We start from the raw sequence: 20,549 nt of genomic DNA, 5'->3' as shown, positions 1-20,549 counted from the left end.
AACAGCCTGTGCTTCTACTCACAAATTCCAATCTGATCCCCAGTGTTCTGGAGCTCAGATCATCCGACGCCGTGGACTCTGCCTGACTGATTATTCTTTTCTATTTCTGAAGACAAGGAATGATGAGGCATTAATAGAGATGCTCCAAGTGTGCCGGTGTTTAGAAGAATGATTCTATATGTGGCTGGGAAAAAAGACACGTAGTAATGCAAAAATGATCAGGAGGCCAGGGTGTCTGAAGTATTTGTAAAACAGTGGTGCTGAGGTTTGGGAGAGAAGCGGCAGCAAACTGGTTGTAATGAATTCACTGCCCTTGCGTTGCCGTGACAGAGAGCGATTACTTCTGACTAGTGAATTACACTCTGCGGAATGTGGATTTCCTTGTTCAGAACCAGCTCTGGGCAAACGGTTTGCTGGACCCTCTCACACACGTGCTGTGCTTGTGTTGGCTCAGTCAAATTCTTAATAGATGAACCAAAAACTGTTTTACCCTTGGAAGGGGTCATCCTGTACCCGGCACGTGAAGAAAATGCCAGTGAGAGGGATGAATTATCCTGATATTCTGGAACCCTAACACGAGTGCTTGGTGAATTAAGTTTTCTTAAGTAAAATGTTCTGACTACCTTAGACCTAACAGGAAAGGGGAGAACAAAAACAAAGACAGAAACAACAACAACAAAAAAAAAACTGTGCTGATTTGATTTCTTTGGCTCATTGTGGGCTATCAGCTGTTCGGCTTAAGGGAAGAATCGCAATCGCTAGCTGTTACAAATAAGAGCACAAGCGGGTTTGGTTTCACCTACACTGGCGTAAGTGTCGGGACATACACTGAGGAGAGGCAGTCAGCAAAGTCTGGAGACAAAGATCTTGTGCAGTCAGATCGCTATGAGTCTGATTCCTAAATGATGGCTCTAATCCACGGTGGGAGCTCCCTGAGTGATTCCAGAAGGGGCCCTGTTTTTTGTTTGTTTCTATGTTTAATTAGTTAGAAGTCAAAGCATGCGGAACACAACTCTTATCCAGTATATTTGAGAAGTGTAAGCGGGTTGTAAGTAAAATCCAGGGTGAAACTTCACAGTAGGGTTTTTTAACGTGGAACTCACTGGTGAGTTTGAAATAGCCCACAAGCCATCTGAAACTCTCTAGAGCATTTTGTGCATTTGTACCTGCTTGGGTTTCTTGTCTTGAGAGCTTGTCTCTATTTTCTCTTCAGATTTTCAAAGAGTAGCCTCACATCCAAAGGTTTGAGAATGGCAGCGTTTCCCATCTTCATGTCATCCCAGAAGAAGGGGGTCCTTCCCAGTTGAGTGTGGATGGAGATATGCCTCTTACGTAGCGCTATGAGGCTGATGGCTGACCAAAGGCTCTGTCTTGACTTCAAAGCCTGCCCTTGTCTTATTTCTGGAAATAGATGTGAGCTATGTGAGGACACAGAAGGAGGCCCCGGGATTTCAGACCTTGGGAGGACTCCTGACACCAGCTCGGCCAACATTCGTTTTACTGATGGGGAAATCAAGGCCTTGGAAGGTACAATGACCCACTGCAGACCCCACAGCAAACCCGAGGTTGTGTTTGGACCAGAAGGCATCTTTTGTCTGCCTGTGTCATGTTCTATTTGCTCTACCTATACCCATTCCTCAAGAAAATGAGGGGAAATTGGCAGGCAATCCACATGTCACCTTTAATAGGCAAAATCTGACTGTATTCCTTGCAGAGCCTGTCTAGGAGTGGTGCTCATGGGACGGGTGAGCAGGGAGGCGGGGCCTCGCCTCTGCCACTTCAGCACTTACCATCAGCAGCATGGAACACGTTTGACGTCTGTACAGGTAGACCTCCTCCCAGGTACCTAAAGGATAAGTCTAGTCTTTTTGGATTTCCTCTCAATTTTATCTTTTCATTTTCATTATTCTTGCTTTTTAAACTCCACGGACACTTACAGAAAAGAATTTTGTATTTTACATGGAGCATCTATTGCTGTACGTCTTAGTTCCTGTCTGTCTCCCTTTCTGAATGGTCAAGTACGAATGAGAGGAACCACGGGCGTGAGTGAGGAGAATAACATGGCAATGGCTGGAATCGGTGACATGACAGAGCATTTGTTTTACTTTCCTTCTCTGTCTCCCTCATCCTTCCAAGGGAAGGCAAGGGCCCCTTGGCCACACGTGTGTTACATGCCTCGTGCTGTCCTGCAGGAGGTGTGGCTGATAGCTCCACCTGGGTCTCCCATCAACTCTGCAAGTGAATGAAGCTTGGTCTGAGCTCTGCCCACTGACTCGTACATCTTCCTGCTCTTCACCGAGGATTTAACATTGAAACACAGAGTCTAGGGGGTAGAATGAAAGGTATGGGGGACTCGGTGAACTGAGAATTGAATAAACAATACACAAATACGTCAAATGAGATCCGCACAAACGTTTCTGGGCTCTTGAGCTGAACACGTGTCAGGATGATGTGATATGATCATTAAAAACCTTACCTGGAGACCCCTCTTTTCATTACTATTTCTTGTTATTTTAAAGATGAATCTTGGGAATAACAGGTGTCATCTGTTTTGAAGAATTAAGTAATTATAGTAAATACCACACGTGTATGTGCGCACACACACACACACACACACACACACACAAACACTTAATGGGAACTCTGAGAGTTTTGTCTAGTGCCAATATATTTTTCATCCACAGACTTGTTTTTGCTTTTGTTTCGTTTTGTTTTGTTTTGTGGTACACGGGCCTCTCACTGCTGTGGCCTCTCCCGTTGCGGAGCACAGGTTCCGGACGCGCAGGCTCAGCGGCCATGACTCACGGGCCCAGCCGCTCCACGGCATGTGGGATCTTCCCGGACCGGGGCACGAACCCACGTCCCCTGCATCAGCAGGCGGACTCCCAACCATTGCGCCACCAGGGACGCCCCCTTCCACAGATGTTAAGATACATGGCAGTTTACTCCCCCTTGTTTTCCTTGTGTCTTACAGAGAACAAAACTGAACAGCAGCTTGGGGCTAACGTCATTTCTCGTTCCAGAAAAAGCCACTGTCTGTTATTAGAAAACATTCCCTTCCAACAGCTACGGGGTCCACCCCTCAAGTTCTCCTCAAGGAGCCACTTCAAAAATCTGCAGAACTGGCAGCTATGATGACATGTTTTCCCTTCCCATGAGCCTTTCTGGACATGAAGACAATGCACTGGCTGTAGAACTTGTCCAGATTCACACCTTAAATTACCATTTATAAAAAAATGCAGCTTCCCAAAATTTTTCTTACAGAAATCTTATTAAAATCTGAAATGACTTGATTATTTTAAAAATAGAAAAAGATTAGTAATTTTCCATTATAACATCTTACACAAAAGATAAGGAAAAGGAGCCCTACTAGCTAGTAGAAGAATCTGAACAAAAACCTAGTTCTACTGATTAGCAATTCTGTTCCTTTTCCAAAATATTGCACTGATACTCAGAAATTCCAAAAACCAGATCCACTGGAAGCCAGGTAAGTGCTATGGCCATAGCCAAAGTATATTTCTAGGACGTTCCAATCAAATAGATATTCCAACCGAGGGATAATTCATTTTCGAATAATGCTAACGAGCCCTAAAGGATGGAAATCAACTCACATACCTTCACAATATGCCAGAAGCACATATCTAGGTTATTTGGAGGCTTGCATGGGCGTAAAATCAACATTCAAACGACTAAAGCCAAACGAAGCCTCCTGCATAAGGGATCATGCCCCCAAAATGCATCAGACACACACACTAATCTTAACTTAAGCTCAGGAATTAGGGAGTCTGTTCTACAGAAAGCCATGACACGGACGCGATGGGAGAAGCTGGGGTTGTGGGAAGGAGGAGTGCGAGGATGAAGGTGCAGAGAGCTCAGAGATGTCTGTTACTCACGCATCATGGGGATGCTAACTTGCACGTCTTGTCTTGGAGGAAGACGGAGCTGGGCACTCACGGAAATACCGCCTGAATTATGAGCCGAGATGGGTGAGCACTGACGTTTTAGGATGGCCTGACTTGGCGGTTATGGGGATGACAAATGAGACGCCTCCATCCTCTCAAGCACCGAAGAGCAAGCTCCCAACCAAATTAGTTCCTGGATTTGGTTTAAAATAAAAATGTTGAAAAATGCCTGAAAGAGGAATCATTCAATAGATACAATCTCAGTTCTTAGCTGTCTGTCTGGGGACTGTCATGTGCACATGTATTTGGTCAGTAGTAGCAGGAGAGCCTGCAGGCTCTTGGGGTGGGTACTGTCACTTGGCCACCTCTCTCCTGCAAAGATTTTTCTCCTCTAGTGATAAGTACCTCAAATGTTTACCGTCGTAAGAATAAACAAAACTGTGGGCGTTTTGCTGTTCCCAGATGATACATTTTTTTATCAGATAAACAAAACTGTGGGCGTTTTGCTGTTCCCAGATGATACATTTTTTTATCAGACAAACCCACACATTAGAGGGACCGTCCTGTGATTGATTAGCGCCACTGCTTTCCCTTCCAAACTCGCGGTCCAGAGGTATAAGATAAAGATGGGGTCAGTCCAGCGAAATGTGCTGAACCTCCATCAGACTCCAGCGTCAATTCATTTGCTAACTTCCCTCCAGCGTGAAGGACAAGAACTGTCCATCATCACCGTCATTATCACCATCCACAGTGACAGAGGTGAACATCTGTGGACCACTGATGGCAAAGACAGCTCCAGTTCTGCGAGTCCCACTCATCAGAAGGCGGTCCTTGGACAAGTACTACAACGCTGCAAGTCAGACACCTGAACCAATGGTGCAGAAGAGCTGATGCGGAAAGACTTAATGGTAGGAACTTGAGAACAGCTGCACTCGTGGGAAAGGACAGATACTCTGTTGAAAGAAGATGAATGGGGTTCTCTAGGAGTGTGTGGTTAGGGCTTGAACCTCCCCACTAGTACTCCCCCCAACACACACACGACTGTGGGATAAAATCTGCAAAACCTCAAGCATGGTTTCCCCAAAGGACAGCCTAAGGTTAAAGGTAGTGGCTGAATCCTAAAGTATGACCGCAACTTGACTGGAACCAAGGGGTCCAGTATGAAATCCAGTCCGGCCCATAGTAATGGTCATCCATTAGCATCTGTGCCATGAAAAACAACTGCACACGCTACTCAGGATGCATTCTTTACTCACTCTAGTGAGCACTGTCTTGCCAAAGCTCATTTCCTGAGAAGAGAAGCCTAGAAATCACCCCTATGAGCGCCTAGCAAAGCCATGTCCTCCTGGATTGAACTCTGAGTCTGGTTGAAGGCCCTGTCTCATGGGCACCCTTTAGAGACTGAAATTCAGCAGATCAGGGCTTATGTGTTGCACTAAACAGGAGAGGAGAAGAAACCCCTCCAGAGGCAGGGCAGGGAGTTCTCCTACCTGCTGAGTCAGCAGTCACGGCTGGCTGGTTCTACCAGAAACGTGCTAGCGAATGACCAGAGCTCCAAAGAGCCTCAAGACAAGGAGGGCTATGCAACTGGCACAGGTGAAAGGTGAAAGGAAGTCTTCCTCATCAATGTCACAGTTGGTCAGGACAGACCAGTCCTTCCTGAGAGGATGCTGATGGGTGAACTAAACCATGCTTAGTAAACCTGAAAGAGAAAGCTCTGAATCACATGGAGGTTACCTGCCACTCTGTGCTCTTGTCCTGACAAAATCCAGGAAGACTGTCTGCAGATGCCCTGGTACATTTTATTCAGGGGGGTTCTGGGCTCAAGTTTAGAGGTTTGGAAATTCCCAGTGTTTTTCCCACTCTATTCCCTCTATTCCCGTGACCCACGATCTGCACGGAATTCCTCTGGTCCGTGTCTATAGAAGTTCCGATCACAGGAAAGCTAGTAAATCTCTCCCACTTTTATTCAAAGGAGACCCAGAGCCCCTTGCCTTTAGCAGTTCTGAGACACAAGGAAGGAAGGACTCCAGCGCAGCCCGGATCTGCGAGGCTTGGTCCGACTACTCCAGTTCACGCTGCCAGGAAGAAGCCGGAGAATCTGGCACCTGGTGGTGTGGGCGGAAGGGCAGAGGGTACAAAGAAACACGAAGGGGATGGGGGGAGGGAGAGGGATGGACTGGGAGTTTGGGGTTGGTAGATGCAAAGTATTACATACAGGATGGATAAACAAGGTCCTGCTGTGTAGCACAGGGAACTATATTCAGGATCCTGTGATAAACCATATGGAAAAGATTTAAACAAAGAATGTATAAAATAAAAAGAACCATGACGTCAACAAGATTTTCTCAGTGCTTCCAGAAGCAGCTGAAAATGAAAGCACTGCTTTCCAAACACTTCCTTCTCCTCCCAGGTGGAACCTGCCCCCAAGGACACAAGCGCGGTAATCCCGGGGTGATTCGGCTCGGACCTCATTTCTGCCTCTCGGTGAATCTTCAGCTACTTATTTGATTCCCGGAATCAATCAGAACAGGTTGGAATTATTGGAAAACTATTCTGCATTAAACTGTACCTTTTCTCCTAACTTGTAGTTAGAGGCAAGGTTTGGGGGGCAGGCTTGGATGGAAGAGAGTCCCCCAGACACTGGAGGATGGGACTGGGGATTCATCAGTACTCACCCACAGGGCCTTTTTGGGCTATGGCTGCACTCTAATGCCTTCCAGAAATAATCACACGTGAAAGCCATCCCCTAACTGGACTTGCCATCTGCCCAGGTTATGAGGGGAGGTGTGTGGCCACAGCAGGACCTCCTGAAGGCAGTGGAGGTGGGGTCACCACGAGGCCCGCCTCCCGCGCTTCTGATGGAGAAGGTGCTTTCCCCGAAGCCCTGCCTGTCGTCAGAGCCCGCTCCACAGGGGGCCCCACTCCACCCACGAGGGGTCCACAGAGCAGTAGCCTGAACCCAGAGCCCAACCCCGCTCCACTCCTTCATACCTGAGCCAGGCAGGCTCTGCTCCCCTCCCCCGCCACTTGAGAATGAGGTACCACACCAGGTAGAGAGGGACATGGAACACTTTTTAATGTCAAGTCAGAGACAACCCCTCCCTCCCCCAGCCCCTAATCCCACCTGCCCTCATCACATCACGACCCCTCCCCGAGGCTCCTCTGGTTCCCAGACTTCGGGGGAGGAAGAAAAGATCTCCTAAAAACTGCATTTTCTTCTCTTTCATACACACGCACACAGAGGTGGGAAATTAAATAAAATAAACCAAGAGGATTCGATTCTCCAGTGGTCACAAAGGCATCAGAGATTCCCATAACGGGCTAAAGCGAGTGGTTACTGACTGCTGAGTTGGTCCGGCTGCTTGCTGTCTGTCCGTGCCCGAGGCATGACGGAGAAGCCAGGCCCCCCACACTCGCCCTCGCCTCTGAGAGCGGCCCCTGGAAAAGATGCTGCGCCTTGTGTTAAGTGTTTTGTTTCTCTTTTCACTTTTTAGAAATGTCTCTGACGTGTGAATAACCCAAGAAAATAAAAAGGCAGGAGCTGATTACACAATTACCAGTAAACTCTATCATCTTTTAGAAGAGCAACACACAGCTAACGCCATATACAGCATGCAGTAATGTCTGAGAAAGGACCCTGCTGAGAAGGAAAATGGCTAGAACCCTAACAAAAAAAAAATATATGTATATATATACTGTATAATATATGTCATCAAAAAAAGCATCGCCAGCAAACTCAAGATATGGTGCAGGTCACCCTTCCGTTTCTAAACAGCATGTAGAAGTGTAGTATTGTCTACAGTAAATGCCAGAAGAAGAGGACATCTGTAGCGCTGGTGGAGATGTTGGTTAAATTGTATGTGTGGATTTTAATTTTTTTTTTTGGTGGATTTGCCAAATCCTCACCAGGTGGCTAATGCCTGGTGTGTTGTCCACCAGTTGTAAACCTAGTAAGAAGTATACTATTCATGTTTAACGTTTAACAAACATACTTCTCTTCACCCCTTTCACTTGTGTACTTTTTTAGTTTTGTCTTGTTTTTTGCACTAAGTTTTAGACTCATATCAGAAAATATAATTAATAAAATTAATAATGAATCAGAATCCCTTGTTATCTATGATGTCCATGTAGTAAAATGAAAACAAACAAAAAAAAAGTTGAACCATATCTTTTGTGACTGTTGATTGTGGGATTATTGTAGCTGACAGGCTGTCTTGTTTAGTTTTCCTTTTTATTTATCTTTTTGTTGCTGCGTTTCATCACACACACAATAGGGACACAGTTCAGGAATGGGCCTACAAGCCTCCCTCTGAGTTCTTCTCTACTGACTGATTGAATCTGGGGTGGCCGACTCCAGAACTTTCCTTGGGTGGGGGGGCACTGTGGTGGGCAGAGCGGCTGAGCCCTTGCCCGACTGGTAACGGAGGTCACGCCATGCAGCTTGCGGGTGGGTCCAAAGCCGTGTGCATTCTTCCCGTTTGGAAAAAGAAAGAAAACTCAGCTGTACCTACGTATCTGCAAGGCGATTTCCAATGTCCTTGTTCAACCTGTTTTCCCAAAGTATTCTCTGTTCCCCTCCCTCGAATGTGTCCCCTTAGGCTCTGAATTTCGTGGGATTGTATCTGCTTTAGAACGGGGATGCTCGCGTTGCTCTTGGTCGCCGTGGCTGATGTGTTGGTGGCGGTGGTGACGGCAGCTTCTCCCCGGCGGGGAAAGTGGCACTCACATCAAAATTTGAGGAGTAGGTGCAAAACCAAAACCAGAAGAGGTAGCAGCCAAACGCAGCCAGCTCTCCTCGACGTTCCATTGCTCACTTCGCTGATGGCGCCCGGGCCTGCAGACACAACACACCTGTCGTGAGCCTGGCCCCTCCAACTGGGAGCATCCAGCATCCCAGCTCCATACCCAGAGGCTGCGTTAGCCTTGATCCCACGGGCACAGCTAGGTGATGGGGCGCCCACCCGGGCAGGAGGGACCTCAGGTTAGTGTGCGGGTGCCTGCTACTCCTCTGCTGTCAGAACATGCTGAGGCCATGGCTCAGGGGCAAGTTCAAGAAAAAGGTGGCTGGTTAATCAACACCTTACACAGCACTTCAATCAAGTGAGACCCCTGCCCTGTTTGCATCATCGTCCAATCCCTCCGAGCACTGCCCACCTTAAACATTCACGTGACCCTCCTGTCATGCAGGAGAGGACTCGCTGGACACAGCAACTGTCCCCTGCGGCTGCTGCACTGGCCCCGGTGCCCCTTCTGTCCATCACTCGGTCCCAGGGCAGCGCACTTGGCCTCTCCCCCATCTGGATCAGGTAACAGCAGACCTCGCTGAAGTATCACATGCTTGAAAGGTCCAAACCAGCTCGCCTGAGGTGGAGGGGGGATGAGGCAAAGGGACAGGTGGCCTCTGGCCGTGTACACAGGAGGAAGGGAAGATTTCCATGGACACTGGGATGCAGAACGTGCCATGATGTGTGTCTGCTGGGGGGGGGAGATGGATGGCATATTTTCCTAAGAGGCACACACCAGCCTGACCTGCACACAGATACTCTCTGACGTGGAGCCATATTTGGGAGGCAAGAAAACTATGAGGTCGTAAAATTCCCCAGCAGCTTCCCTGTCACTTGAAGCATAAGCTTTGTGGCTCCCTCAGCCCCGTGGCCATGAACGCCCCTGATAAATGGAGCTATGATTCAGGAACAGTACACACAAGTTTGGATGCCCAGATGAATTAGGCACCTAATGAAGCAGGGCATCTTCTCAAACTGGACTTACTCTGGAAGGCTCTTGCACTGGATTTAACGGAGGCGTTTAAAGCTGGTGCCCCGCCGCCGCAAGTCCATGTCATCACTGGGTTGAAGGGATAAAGCCAGAACCTGCTTGCCTGACTCGGATGCTGGACATGGAGACACTTCTGGCTAATGCAGATCAGCATCAAATCAGGCTTCTTGATTCCATATGGAATCATTCCAAGTCCTAGAAGTCCTGTCCTGGAAGCACTGTCCCTGTGATTTATTCCTTAGACCTTTGGGACAAATCTCTGATTCTGGGTCAGTGGCCAAACAGGAGTTTGAAATGCACCAGGTCATCCAACCTCTGTGTCTCTGGTGCCTGGTTCAAACTGCAGGGGAGCAAAATTGTCACCCCAAAATGTCTCTTTGGCATGCAGATTACTTCCAGCTGAAAGCAGTCAAGGCCCAAAAGACTCAGGAGAAACTCTGCCCTTCCCCCAACCACCTGAAGAATGTAGAAAGAAGACCTGTACCAGGAAGGGAGCTGTCACCATAGGTAACTACAGTGTGACCTGGGTGTGGAGCCAGGGACGAACCTGCAAAATCTGTTAGTTATTGCTCCTCTCTGTGTCCATCTCCCTGCCTGGCCCAGAAATCACTGTCTACCAAACACCCGCCTTTCCTTCTCTATGTGAATTACCTCCCCTCCCTCTGAAGTCCTAAGCCTCTACCCCCAACATCCCCCTTTTTTTTTTAAACATTTATTTATTTATTTGGTTGCACCAGGTCTTAGTTGCAGCATGTAAACTCCTAGTTGCGGCATGTGGGATCTATTCCCCGACCAGGGATCGAACCCAGGCCCCCTGCATCGGGAGCGTGGAGTCTTAACCACTGCACCACCAGGGAAGTCCCCCAACATCCTCTTTTGTCTTTAGCTGAAGGTGGTATTTAAGGTGAGGGTTTGGGACATTTTGGTGAGTTAATCACTTTTCCTAGGCCTCTTCCATGTATACATATTAGTAAATTTTTGCTTTATTTTCTCCTGTTACTCTGTCTTATGTCGATTTAAGTTTTAGACCGGCAAGAAGAGCCTAGAAGGGTAGAGGAGATTTTCTTTCTCCCCAACAGCAGTGCTCCCAAGGCCCGAACTTCTTGGCAGCGCAAGTTCTCCTGAGGAGAAGGACAAGAGACGCCTCTTCTGCTCCCCGCCGGGGAGGTGAACGTCTGGGCAACACAAAACTGAACGCTCTCCTTCTGTCAGTCCACTGGGATACCCGTGACAAAGGAGCACCCCCGAGAAGCACCATTCAGACTTGCTTATTGTTGACCATTCAATTGGTTGCATCTTCTCAAATCTAACTACTATGTTTCTATATAAACCACCACCAGAAACTCTAGCCTTTATACTCAATCACTGCCATGTGTACAGCCGTCTCTGGGATCTCCGGAGAGAAGCCAGCCCCAGGGCTTCTAGAGTGAGGAGTTATCTGTTCCTCTCCTGTGAGAAAGCCCTTCCTCTCTGGACCACTCCAGGATCCTTCCAGGAGACCCCTGCCTCTGCCCGAGGCCAGCTCTGAGGCAGGGAGGTTGTTCTGCGTCCCTGGGAGCAGCTGGGTTCCAAGTGTGACGGGAGGGTTGGTGGCTGCACCGCTCCCCAGGTGCACACTGCACCACGATTCCAAACACATCCTGCACGCCTGGCTCACGGCGACTGGACAGACACGCATCTGTTCACACAGGGCTCCTCTCTCACCTCTTTTCTCTCCTGAACACTGGCTCACACACGTTGAAACCCACTCCTCACTCCCCCCCAACACAGCCCTCCCGTCCCCGCTCCTGGTAAGCGAAGGGGGACATCGCCAGTCCCCGCACGGAGATGCTCTCTGCCTCTGGCGCCTTCCGCCCCTCTGGGCTGCCCGGCCAGCGGACGTCTCCAGGGAGGAGGATGAAGGATGCACACAGCAGGCAGACAGCCCAGCAGGGACCTGGCTTGATTACCAGCTCAGGAAAGTCAGGAACCTTGTCTGCCGGCCACGGAGTCTGCAACGCCCCGCAGGTGGCGGCTGGGAGCTGGCAAAAGTGCCCGGGGAACCTGGCAATGGCCTTGCGCGGCAGGTGCTCCGGGTCGCCTGTACTGCTCCGGCTCCGCCCGTGCCCTGGGACGCACGCAGGAAGCCCGTGGGGAGGGGGCCTGGCTCCCTGTCAGAGAACTCCTCCCAGAGAAGAAAGGAAAAGGCCACTGGGTGTGCCGGGGGCCCTCCCTGTGTGATGTTCCGCGGCCACCCTCCTGGCCAAGGTGGGTCCACGGGGCTGTCACTCCCCTGGACACCACTTCCAGCCTGGCCTCGCCCCCCCAGCGCCCTCCCCTTGCCCCGCCCAGCCTCCCTCCAGGACACAGCTGCCTGCAGGAGGAAACAGGGGTGGTACCTGGAGAAACCCGGAGGCAGGGTCTCCTCACATCCTCTCAGAGGACGTGCACCAGCTCTCCGCCACCTGCGCCTGGACCCCTCGGGTTGACTCCTTGTGCCAACTCCAGGCTGCTGTGTCTGTGTCTCCAAGCTGATGAGACCACTGATGGATTGGATTCCTTCAGCCTTTACAAAACCTCCCAGCTGCTCCGTAGGACACGCATTGCATTTCCTAGTCTGCCTGCCATCTGCCGTCTTAGCCTCGCGCCCCGCCCCCACCAGCAGGCGGGCACCACACATACGTGTGCGCACACGAGCGTGTACCTTCCAGCCTATTTTATTTAATTCCCATCCTTGCACCTTCTGCCTGAAATGCTCTTCACCTGACTCACTCGCACTCCTTGTTCCAGGTTCTGTTCTGGCCCCAGTCACCTCTTCCAGGCAGCCTTCCTTGACTTACTCTGGTTTGCTTCCACAGCACCACACACATCCCACTATTAAAATATGCACCACCCTGTCCTACAATTATCTTTATGTGTCTCACATGCATTTCTTCCCCTATGCTGTGAGCTCCATAAGGGCAGGGTCTGTGCCTAGCTGGGCCCCCAACAGGTATTTAATAAACCTTTGTTGAAAGAAGGAAGGAACCAGAACATCGTGACCTGTGCTACATGTCCATGCTTACATTGTCTCTGTTTTTCTTTCTCTTAAGATTCTACTTGGAAAGAAACCCACAAACCAAACCAAGAACAAAGCAAAACATTCTCTCCTACCTTGCCTCTGGCTTTACCTCTATTTTCTCGTCTGAACACCCTTCCCCCCTATTTCGAACTATTTCCAATAAAAGTCACTGAAAATTTTTGTGGTTGAGGGAAGATATTCACAGAAGTAAAGCCATATTGGTTAAAATTCTAGGTGGAGGGCCTGCAACTGGAAAGGGGTTCCGGCCCCATAAAGCCCCTCACGTAGGAGATGAAGGTTATTATCTCCCGCCCTAACGTGTGGAAACTCAACCTCGGAGACCTTAAGTGACTTCCCCAAGGTCCCCTGACTTCTGTCTCCAAATACAATTGTCTTTCCACTAACTCGGCGCTGTCGCTCTGTGGAACTCGCACATCTCCAGCGAGGAGGAGAGCAGAGCGTGAGGCCACAGGACCTGCCCCGCTGGGCACGGGTCAAGGTGGGGAGCACACAGGCCCTCGCACACTGACCGGCACAGCAAGCTCGCCATGAGAGGAGGACCCGCTGTCCAGGCAGGTATGGATCCCAAGCTCCTGGAGCAAGGCCCTCTCAGAGCCCTTGCTGGCCAGAGCGACAGCGCAGCCCATCTGCCCGGTGACTCGGCCACACGGATGAGGTCTCTGCTCTTCATCCAGCCATGCTTCCACTCTGCGTGGAATGCCTTTATTGCCTCAATCTCATTATAGAGCTCTGGAGACCTAAAAAGACTAATCACCAGGACCGTTAGGGTCCCGGAGAACCGTGATGAGTGTCAATTATCCATCGGAAACATCTGGATGGGATGAAAGCCTCAGATAAGATGCAATTTATTTGTAGCCAAGTGACTCACCCAAGAACCTCCCCCTTCCTTCCCCTTTCCCCTCCCTCCTGCCACTTCCCTTCCAGCTCCAAGTTAGAGAGAGAGAAAGAGAGAATGGGGTAAGCAGAGGCCAGCATGCAAGGCCAAGGTCTAAGAAGATCATTGCATTAGAGCATCCATGTGCAAAGGAAAGAGGCGGGCCTGGAACAGAGGGGCCCAGACATGGAGCTATTTGGGGCACTGACAGGTCCTCATTAGTTCTGGCAGCAAAGACAAGTCAGACTTCTGCAGGGGAGGCACCCGGGGAGAATCAGATGTCCTTGGGGACAGTTAATCTGAATTGACACCGGGCCAGCCCAAGGTCAGGCGGTTCCCACCGGGCTGCCTCCTGGGGTTAGTGCAGAAGAAAAGGCATCTTGCAAGAAGGCAAAGAGTCTTGGGCACCTCAGCCCACCAAGGCAGCAGCTGCCTGGAAAGTAAGCATACCAACCTTTCCCAGGGGTCAGAGCTGTGGTTTTGACTTCTAAAAGAAATGAAAAACAAGCCACTGTTAAGGCAGAGAGCAGCCAGAGACACCCACTTTACCCTCTGATGGTTTGGGGGAAGGAGGCTGAACTTCCGGCCCAGCCCCCATGCTGTTCTGACCACAGCCCAGCCCCCAGACGTGCACCCCTCTGGCTTGCTGGGAAGTCAGTTGCCATAGGTTGAGTGGGCGGCCGGGGAGGATGTGAGTGATGGTCACATTGGAACCCTGACCCAAAGAGAGCCGGCACCCCTACCGTGTCTTAGCAGGGTATGCCAGTACCGTGGAGCCAGAGGTCCCAAGCCAATAAACACTTTTTGGAGAGTAACCTTCTTTCTTTGGCCACCAGACTATCCTCGAATTAGTTGAAGTCTGCAGGCTTTAGTATAAAACTGGCTGATATAAATAGGCCCTCCTACAGCAATCTGAATGCAGGTAGCCAAGTTCTGTTTGAGATGTAAAGTTAACTGGCATTTATCAGTGCATCTCAGAAACACTGGGGAGCAAGTTTCCACGTACCAGAGGAGCCCAGACCTTTGATAGCTGACCTCTCTCAGATTCAGACTACAGGAAGCTGGCCCAGAGGGCTTCCTCTCTCTGGAGCAACCTAAGGCATTAAGACCTGCATCCCTGCTGCTGGGACCCACCTGTGGAAATGCTGGGCACCAGCCCCTCTCTGCTGGCTGACCCAGGAAACACCCTCACTCACCAATTCAAGCTCTCAGGCCAATCCACAGAGCCTGTTCTGCTGACCAGCCAGCAGCGGGATGACCTCTCATCTTTCACCTCCCTCTTTAGCTGGGGGCCTCTGCACATGTTCACCCTGGATACAGAGGGTGGGAAATCCTTCCACAGTGTATAGGGGTATCAAATCACCATGGTGCACACTTTAAATATCTTATACTTTTACTCATCAATTATACCTAAAATAAAGGAAAATAAAGCTCAACAAAAGAAAATGACATTAAAGTCTTTTGCATCGAAGTGATACAATTCTCTGTGCAAAGGTCCTCGCATGTAGAAGGAAAGACAACCTAGAAATAACTCAGCCTAAACTCGACTACAACATTTGACCAAAATCAGGTGAGTGTGGCCCTGTGCATTCAAGCTCTCAGGCTACTCTTTAAAGGCATCTGAGATACGAAGCAAATCTTGATCCAAGTGGACACTAGCAACCCTGAGAAGCCACTCCGTGGGCGATTCTAAGATCAAGGATCAAAGGGGTGACTCAGAGAAGATCTGATGCACAGTCAGGGGGGTAGAGAAAAGCCAGGAGTGCCGGTCCACGCTGTCTGCTGTGCGTTTAGCAAGGACAGTCCCCTGGAGAGATTACTGGGCCCTCAACCCCAGCCTAGTAGCTAACCAGGGGCTGTTTTCATGAATTGTCTCATTCGGGCCCCACTGTCTTGAGCCTCCCTGTACCAGGACAGAGGGTGACTGGAAGGAAGGAGGACAGTCTGCAGAGAGATGCTTGGAGGCATAAAGGCATCACGGCCTTTCACCCCCAAACCACAAGCGGTGCAAAGTAGGACACGTGTGAGGGAGGGCAGCCCACAGAGTGATGGGCTCTGTGGGAGGGAGGACGCGGGGGGGAGGGGGGTTCTACCTGGTAGTCTGGCTTGTTGGAACTATCTGGAAGAGGAATACAGTGAAAGCACACGCTCCTGCGGTGCTCTGGAGCCAGAAGTGCTCTTCCGTGAGGGCAAAGATCTGAAAACAGCTCCATCTTAGTTGTTCCATCCAGATCCTTTCCCGGTGAATCTCCAAGGTCATCGTGCCTTGGTGTCCACATGGGTAAAGGGCTATCTGACTCTCATTCTGGACTTTCCTAGAACTTAACCTTGGGCTTTTCCAGGTGGCAATGTTTCAACCCCTCTGCCACTCATGTATCTCACCGCAGTGAGGAGGGAAAGTAAGCAAGGCATTCTTTACATTTACTGGAGACCTCCCGCTGAGCTCCAGCCCGCTCCCTGTGATTTGGTTCTAAGAAGAGACGTAGAAACTGTTTCTACGTCATGTTTACCGTCATGAGGTGCCAACACCACTGGGCACAGCTTCCGGGAGTGTGAGCCTCTTCGAACCTCCAAGCGTGTACGAGCCCTGAGCTCAGGGCTCTGCGTTAACCCTCGGCTATCGACAAAAACAACAATCCTTCAAACCTAGCATGTATTTTTCTCACCAAGAGCTAGCCTGGAATGTGTGATCTTTTTGTTGATGTATTAAGGTGAAGCCAGGTAGAGTGGGAAAGAAAGAAAGAAAAAATGAAAGAAAAATAACATAAAAACAACAAAGAAAGAACTGCTCCCTTTAAGCCTCCAAGTTAATATCGCTGGTCAAGCCATGAAGTGATCTTTCTGCCACCAAGCCCAGCTGAATCCAAGTACCTAGGTGGGCAAAGGGGTGCTGTCCGATTCTAATGGGTGGGGCAGGGCTGGTTTCACACCAGGATGGTTATAAAGGACAAATAAACCTTCCAGAAACAGCGTGAAGGGATCTTTTTTGGTACCTTCTGTATTTAGACACACGTGCCATAGAAATGCTCACTGCTGGGTGGCTGCCCTTAATTAACTAACTTTCATCCTCTGTAGGGAAAAACAGATCGTCTCTGCCACTGCAATTGTTTCCTTCCGATGCACAGAGTTGACTTACTTCCGCCTTCTTTAATAAGATGATTTGATGGTCACTGCAAGGTTCGCAGGCATTAATCAGCCAACCTTTCCCAGCCCACTGACACCATTAAATCTGACTCCTTGCCCAGGAGATAAAAGACAAAGGACCTGAGGATGGGAAATGAACAGCCACCGAGCCGCTGAGTATGCAGTGTGCCCCTGGCACATATGCCTGTGAGGTAGGGAGTGAGGGATGGCGGTGTATCCCTGAGTCCTTAGTTATCACAGCAAGCGTCCTGTACCGCCAGATACTAATATGAGAGGGGGGCATGCAATCTGTTGTGTTTGCAAAAAGGGAGCAGAGAAATACTTCAAGGGTGGCAGAAAATGCTGAGAAGGAGTGAAATTCTCTTATCTGAATCTTTCTAGACCATCCGGATATTAAGTAGCAAAATAGCTTGGAATGTCTTTTAAAGCCAAGCGTTCCTTGTCCCTGGAAATCCATTGGAGGTGAGGGGAGCATAACCTGGGAGTATTTCCCTGAGAAAAGAGGTAGCTCTCTATTCTATGGGACGCTAGAAAAGGAGGAGGAAAAAACAACAACACACACGCGCGTGCGTGCACACACACACACACACACACACAGAGAGAGAGAGAGAGAGAGAGAGAGAGAGAGAGAGAGAGAGAGAGATGAATGAGAGAAATATCCCAGGAGCGAGATCTGTTTTCTCTAAAATACTCCTGAGCTGTACAAGAGTCCAACAGCTACACGGAGGACCACACTAATCCAAGTCTTGGAATGTCCATTGCCCTGCACCCAACAAGAAAGTGAAGGGTGGGAGCATTGTAGAATCAGAGTAGAGAGCTGGCCTGCAGACCCTGCCCCAGACTCAGTGGCCAGCAGAGCAGGTGAGAAAGCTCAGCTCTGCGTCAGCAGGTGGATCCTCTGCTCCTGGTCCCATGCTCAGTATCAGGTAGTGATTTGTTTGTTTCTGATCAGTTTTGTTACTGTTGGCTTTAGCGTGGGACGTGCCCCCTCCAACCCTTGAGGGCACCTTCGGTGGAATTCTAACTCCTTAGCAACCACTCCCTGTTTTAAGTCACTTTCCCCCTGAGAGTAAAGACCTCAGTGCTCAGAATGAGCTGCGTCCCTTCTCAGAGTCCCTTGTGAAGCACGTTCTGCTTTACGTCCTGTCTCTCACACGTCCCTTTTACCATTTATGCCCTTAGCTACTTTTCTAACACTCTTTGAGATCTGCGGGTATGCCTCGCCCAGGGGTTCGATAAACGTAAGTTGGATCAAGTTGAACCTGGACACTTCCACTGCCCTCACTTTTTTTCTATTTCTTTGTTTCATTTTTCCCCTTTGCTGTCTATCACCAGGGTGCCCTACATCACTAAGGTGAATAATGCATCCCTGAATCATTTCACGATAAAAGCATTCTTCCTCATATGTCAAACAGCTTCCCGTATAATTCATTTTCTTCCATCCCCTCCCCCGCCTTCCAAGTCTAATGCCATCGTCCGATGACTGTTTGTGCAACGCGAATGGATGAACAGGTGGGATGAGAAGGATCGGGGGGTAGGTGGAAGGTGGGAAAAGACATGCCCGTCATTGTTGTCACAGCTGCCTTCCTGTGGGGCTCTCTGAGGGTCTGCACGGTCCTTAGGAGGAAAACATAAACAGCACACACAGCGTGTGTTTGATTCTACCACTCAGCCTGGGCCCACTCCTGCCCAAATGTTTAGTCACAGTCTAAATGAATCACTTTTGCTAGGCCAGGGAGCTTGCGAAGATGTGAAGGGCTGAGTAAAAAGAGGTGAGAGATGCAGGTGTCATATGGGGGGAGGACTTGGAGTAGAAGAGGTGGAAAGGGGATGGGGAGAGGGCTTGAGAAATGAGTTCATGAACCCCTGTGTCGTGACAGGGGGAGGTCCCTGTATCCGGAGACTGGACTCCAACAATCTACGTGCACCTGGCAATTTTCAAAGCCTTTTTAATACATGCTCTCAGTTGAAGGCTGGAACAGCTCTCAGATAGATAAGGCAGATCAGTTCTATGTCACAGAAGAGGAAATTGAGTCTGAACGATGTTTCCTGAGCTACCCAAGTGCAAAGAACACCCAGAAGTTGGGCTCTGGACTAGGGCTCAGTGGCGCCCGCTCCAGGTCACTGCTGCCGAGGACCCCGCAGGTACGCCCGCCCACCTTTCTTTCCTGGAGACCCTCCCCGTGAACCTTCTGCTGCAGCTTCAGGACCACCCGAATCTCCCCGCACAGGATGTCTGCTTCTATGGCTGGGCTGTCAACGGGACTCTTGCTATGAAAACTGCTCAGTGGGTGGACTTCTCTGCCTGTTGGTTCAGCCTTTTGCCTCCATCAGATCTCCGGGCTTTGAGAAGTTAGTGCCTTTTCCTTTCCTCTCCCCTCCTAGCCCTTCCGGGGAGGTGGGCAAGGTGAGCGGAGAAAAGGGGGCTATCCTTGGAGTTTCATCGGCTCCCAGTAACCTCCTTAGCTTCTGCTGCCATTCACTGAGCACCTATACAGACAGGAGCCTTGGGTGATGCACGGCAGGGGGTGGGGAGGGGGGTCTGGGAGAAAGTGGGGAGGAGAGAACCCAGACAGCAGGGGTGGGTGGGATACTGACCTTGTAACAAAGTTGAGCTTGTAGGCTCACTTAGCTCTAAAGCAGGTGGGGATATACAGGAGAGAAAAATGAAAACAAACACATATATTATATACAGTAGCTATATATTGGCCATATATAGTTTGTATACTGGCTTTCACACACATTTCTGGAGGGATGGAGAAACAAAAGATGACACAAAAACCAGAGGTGGTAGGACAAGATGCAGCATGAGGAACGCTGAAAAGTGGGGTGCATGCACACAGGATGCCGTGGTCGGAAGGTGAGGGGCTGGCCATGCGTACGCACCCCAGCGCAGGGAGCACGGACTCTCTGCGTGCTGAGCTGGGGTGCTGATGTGGTTAACACAGGACCAAAGTCCCTTTCCAGATGAGATTTGTGTCACATCCACACCCACACTGTTTCATTTTGGAAGACCTAGTTCAGGAATTTCTGGTCCTCATAGCACCATGGCAGGAGCAAGGTCCTCCCAGGAACCTCTGTGATTCAGGATCACAGGGGCTGAACTCTCCTGGTCCCCTGCAGCCTCTGGAACCTTAGGGACAAGGTGCTCAGAACCCTACTGGTTCTTGATAGGAAAGACCACCCCTGCCCTGTTTGGCTTAAGTACCTCAAAGATACGGACCCTGATGGCAATCTCCCAGCACCAGCATCCCTCACTTTTCAACGTCAGGTCATGTGTACAGCTTATGCGCAGGTTGGTGGCAAAATGATGCTAATTTAGCCAGCTCTCTGATGCTACAGGAGAATGAGCTTCATCACAAAGTATATTCGCATAAAGTAAACGCTGCTTTCCAACCTGCTCAAGTCGGCTTGATGGCTCTGAGCCGAGTCTTCTGATAATAGGAAATGACATGGGAAACTCCCTCATACGTTTATATTTGTTAAGAGGTCTTACTGATAGTGGGTGGCAATAGTTTAGGGGCCACGCTCTGTGGACCAGCCACAGCAGAGCTGATGCCGTGGAAACGCCCATCTTGCCCGTTAGCGGGATTTCATAGCCTCGTGGTACTACGTCACCCAGGCGGCATTGCTGTGATGGGCTCCTCAGAAATGCTCTCTCAAATGAGGCTAAAAACTTGGTTTCTGTTTGATTAAATTTGGAAAAATGCTCCAAACTTTTTCTCCCTCTTAGAGATTTAGTGTGTAAAGGCTCTGAGACCTCCTGTGTTAAAGAACATTCCCACATGGG

At 49.8% G+C, this 20,549-nt stretch overlaps 1 protein-coding gene across 5 annotated transcripts in view; it reads right to left on the bottom strand.

Moving 5' to 3' along the window:
* Nucleotides 1-7,778: 7,778 nt before the first annotated feature.
* NTM (neurotrimin) overlaps nt 7,779-20,549 on the bottom strand; it is a 917,312-nt gene continuing 904,541 nt past the window's right edge. Inside the window, exons 7-9 of one of the 5 annotated variants that reach the window (XM_024756855.1) lie at nt 19,358-19,393; nt 14,070-14,102; nt 8,633-8,739 (exon numbers count right to left, since the gene is read on the bottom strand). In XM_024756855.1, coding sequence (XP_024612623.1) covers nt 8,633-8,739; nt 14,070-14,102; nt 19,358-19,393 — 176 coding nt within the window. Of the gene's footprint in view, nt 8,740-14,069; nt 14,103-19,357; nt 19,394-20,549 lie in introns of all 5 variants that reach the window. The other 4 variants (XM_024756857.1, XM_024756858.1, XM_024756859.1 and 1 more) reach the window with 4 other exon arrangements.

Source organism: Neophocaena asiaeorientalis, unplaced genomic scaffold (assembly GCF_003031525.2).
Source record: "Neophocaena asiaeorientalis asiaeorientalis breed wild unplaced genomic scaffold, Neophocaena_asiaeorientalis_V1.1 scaffold424, whole genome shotgun sequence".
NCBI classification, from domain to species: Eukaryota; Metazoa; Chordata; class Mammalia; order Artiodactyla; family Phocoenidae; genus Neophocaena; species Neophocaena asiaeorientalis.
Note: the sequence above shows the minus strand (reverse complement) of the source record. Positions and strands in the feature narration are given on the sequence as shown.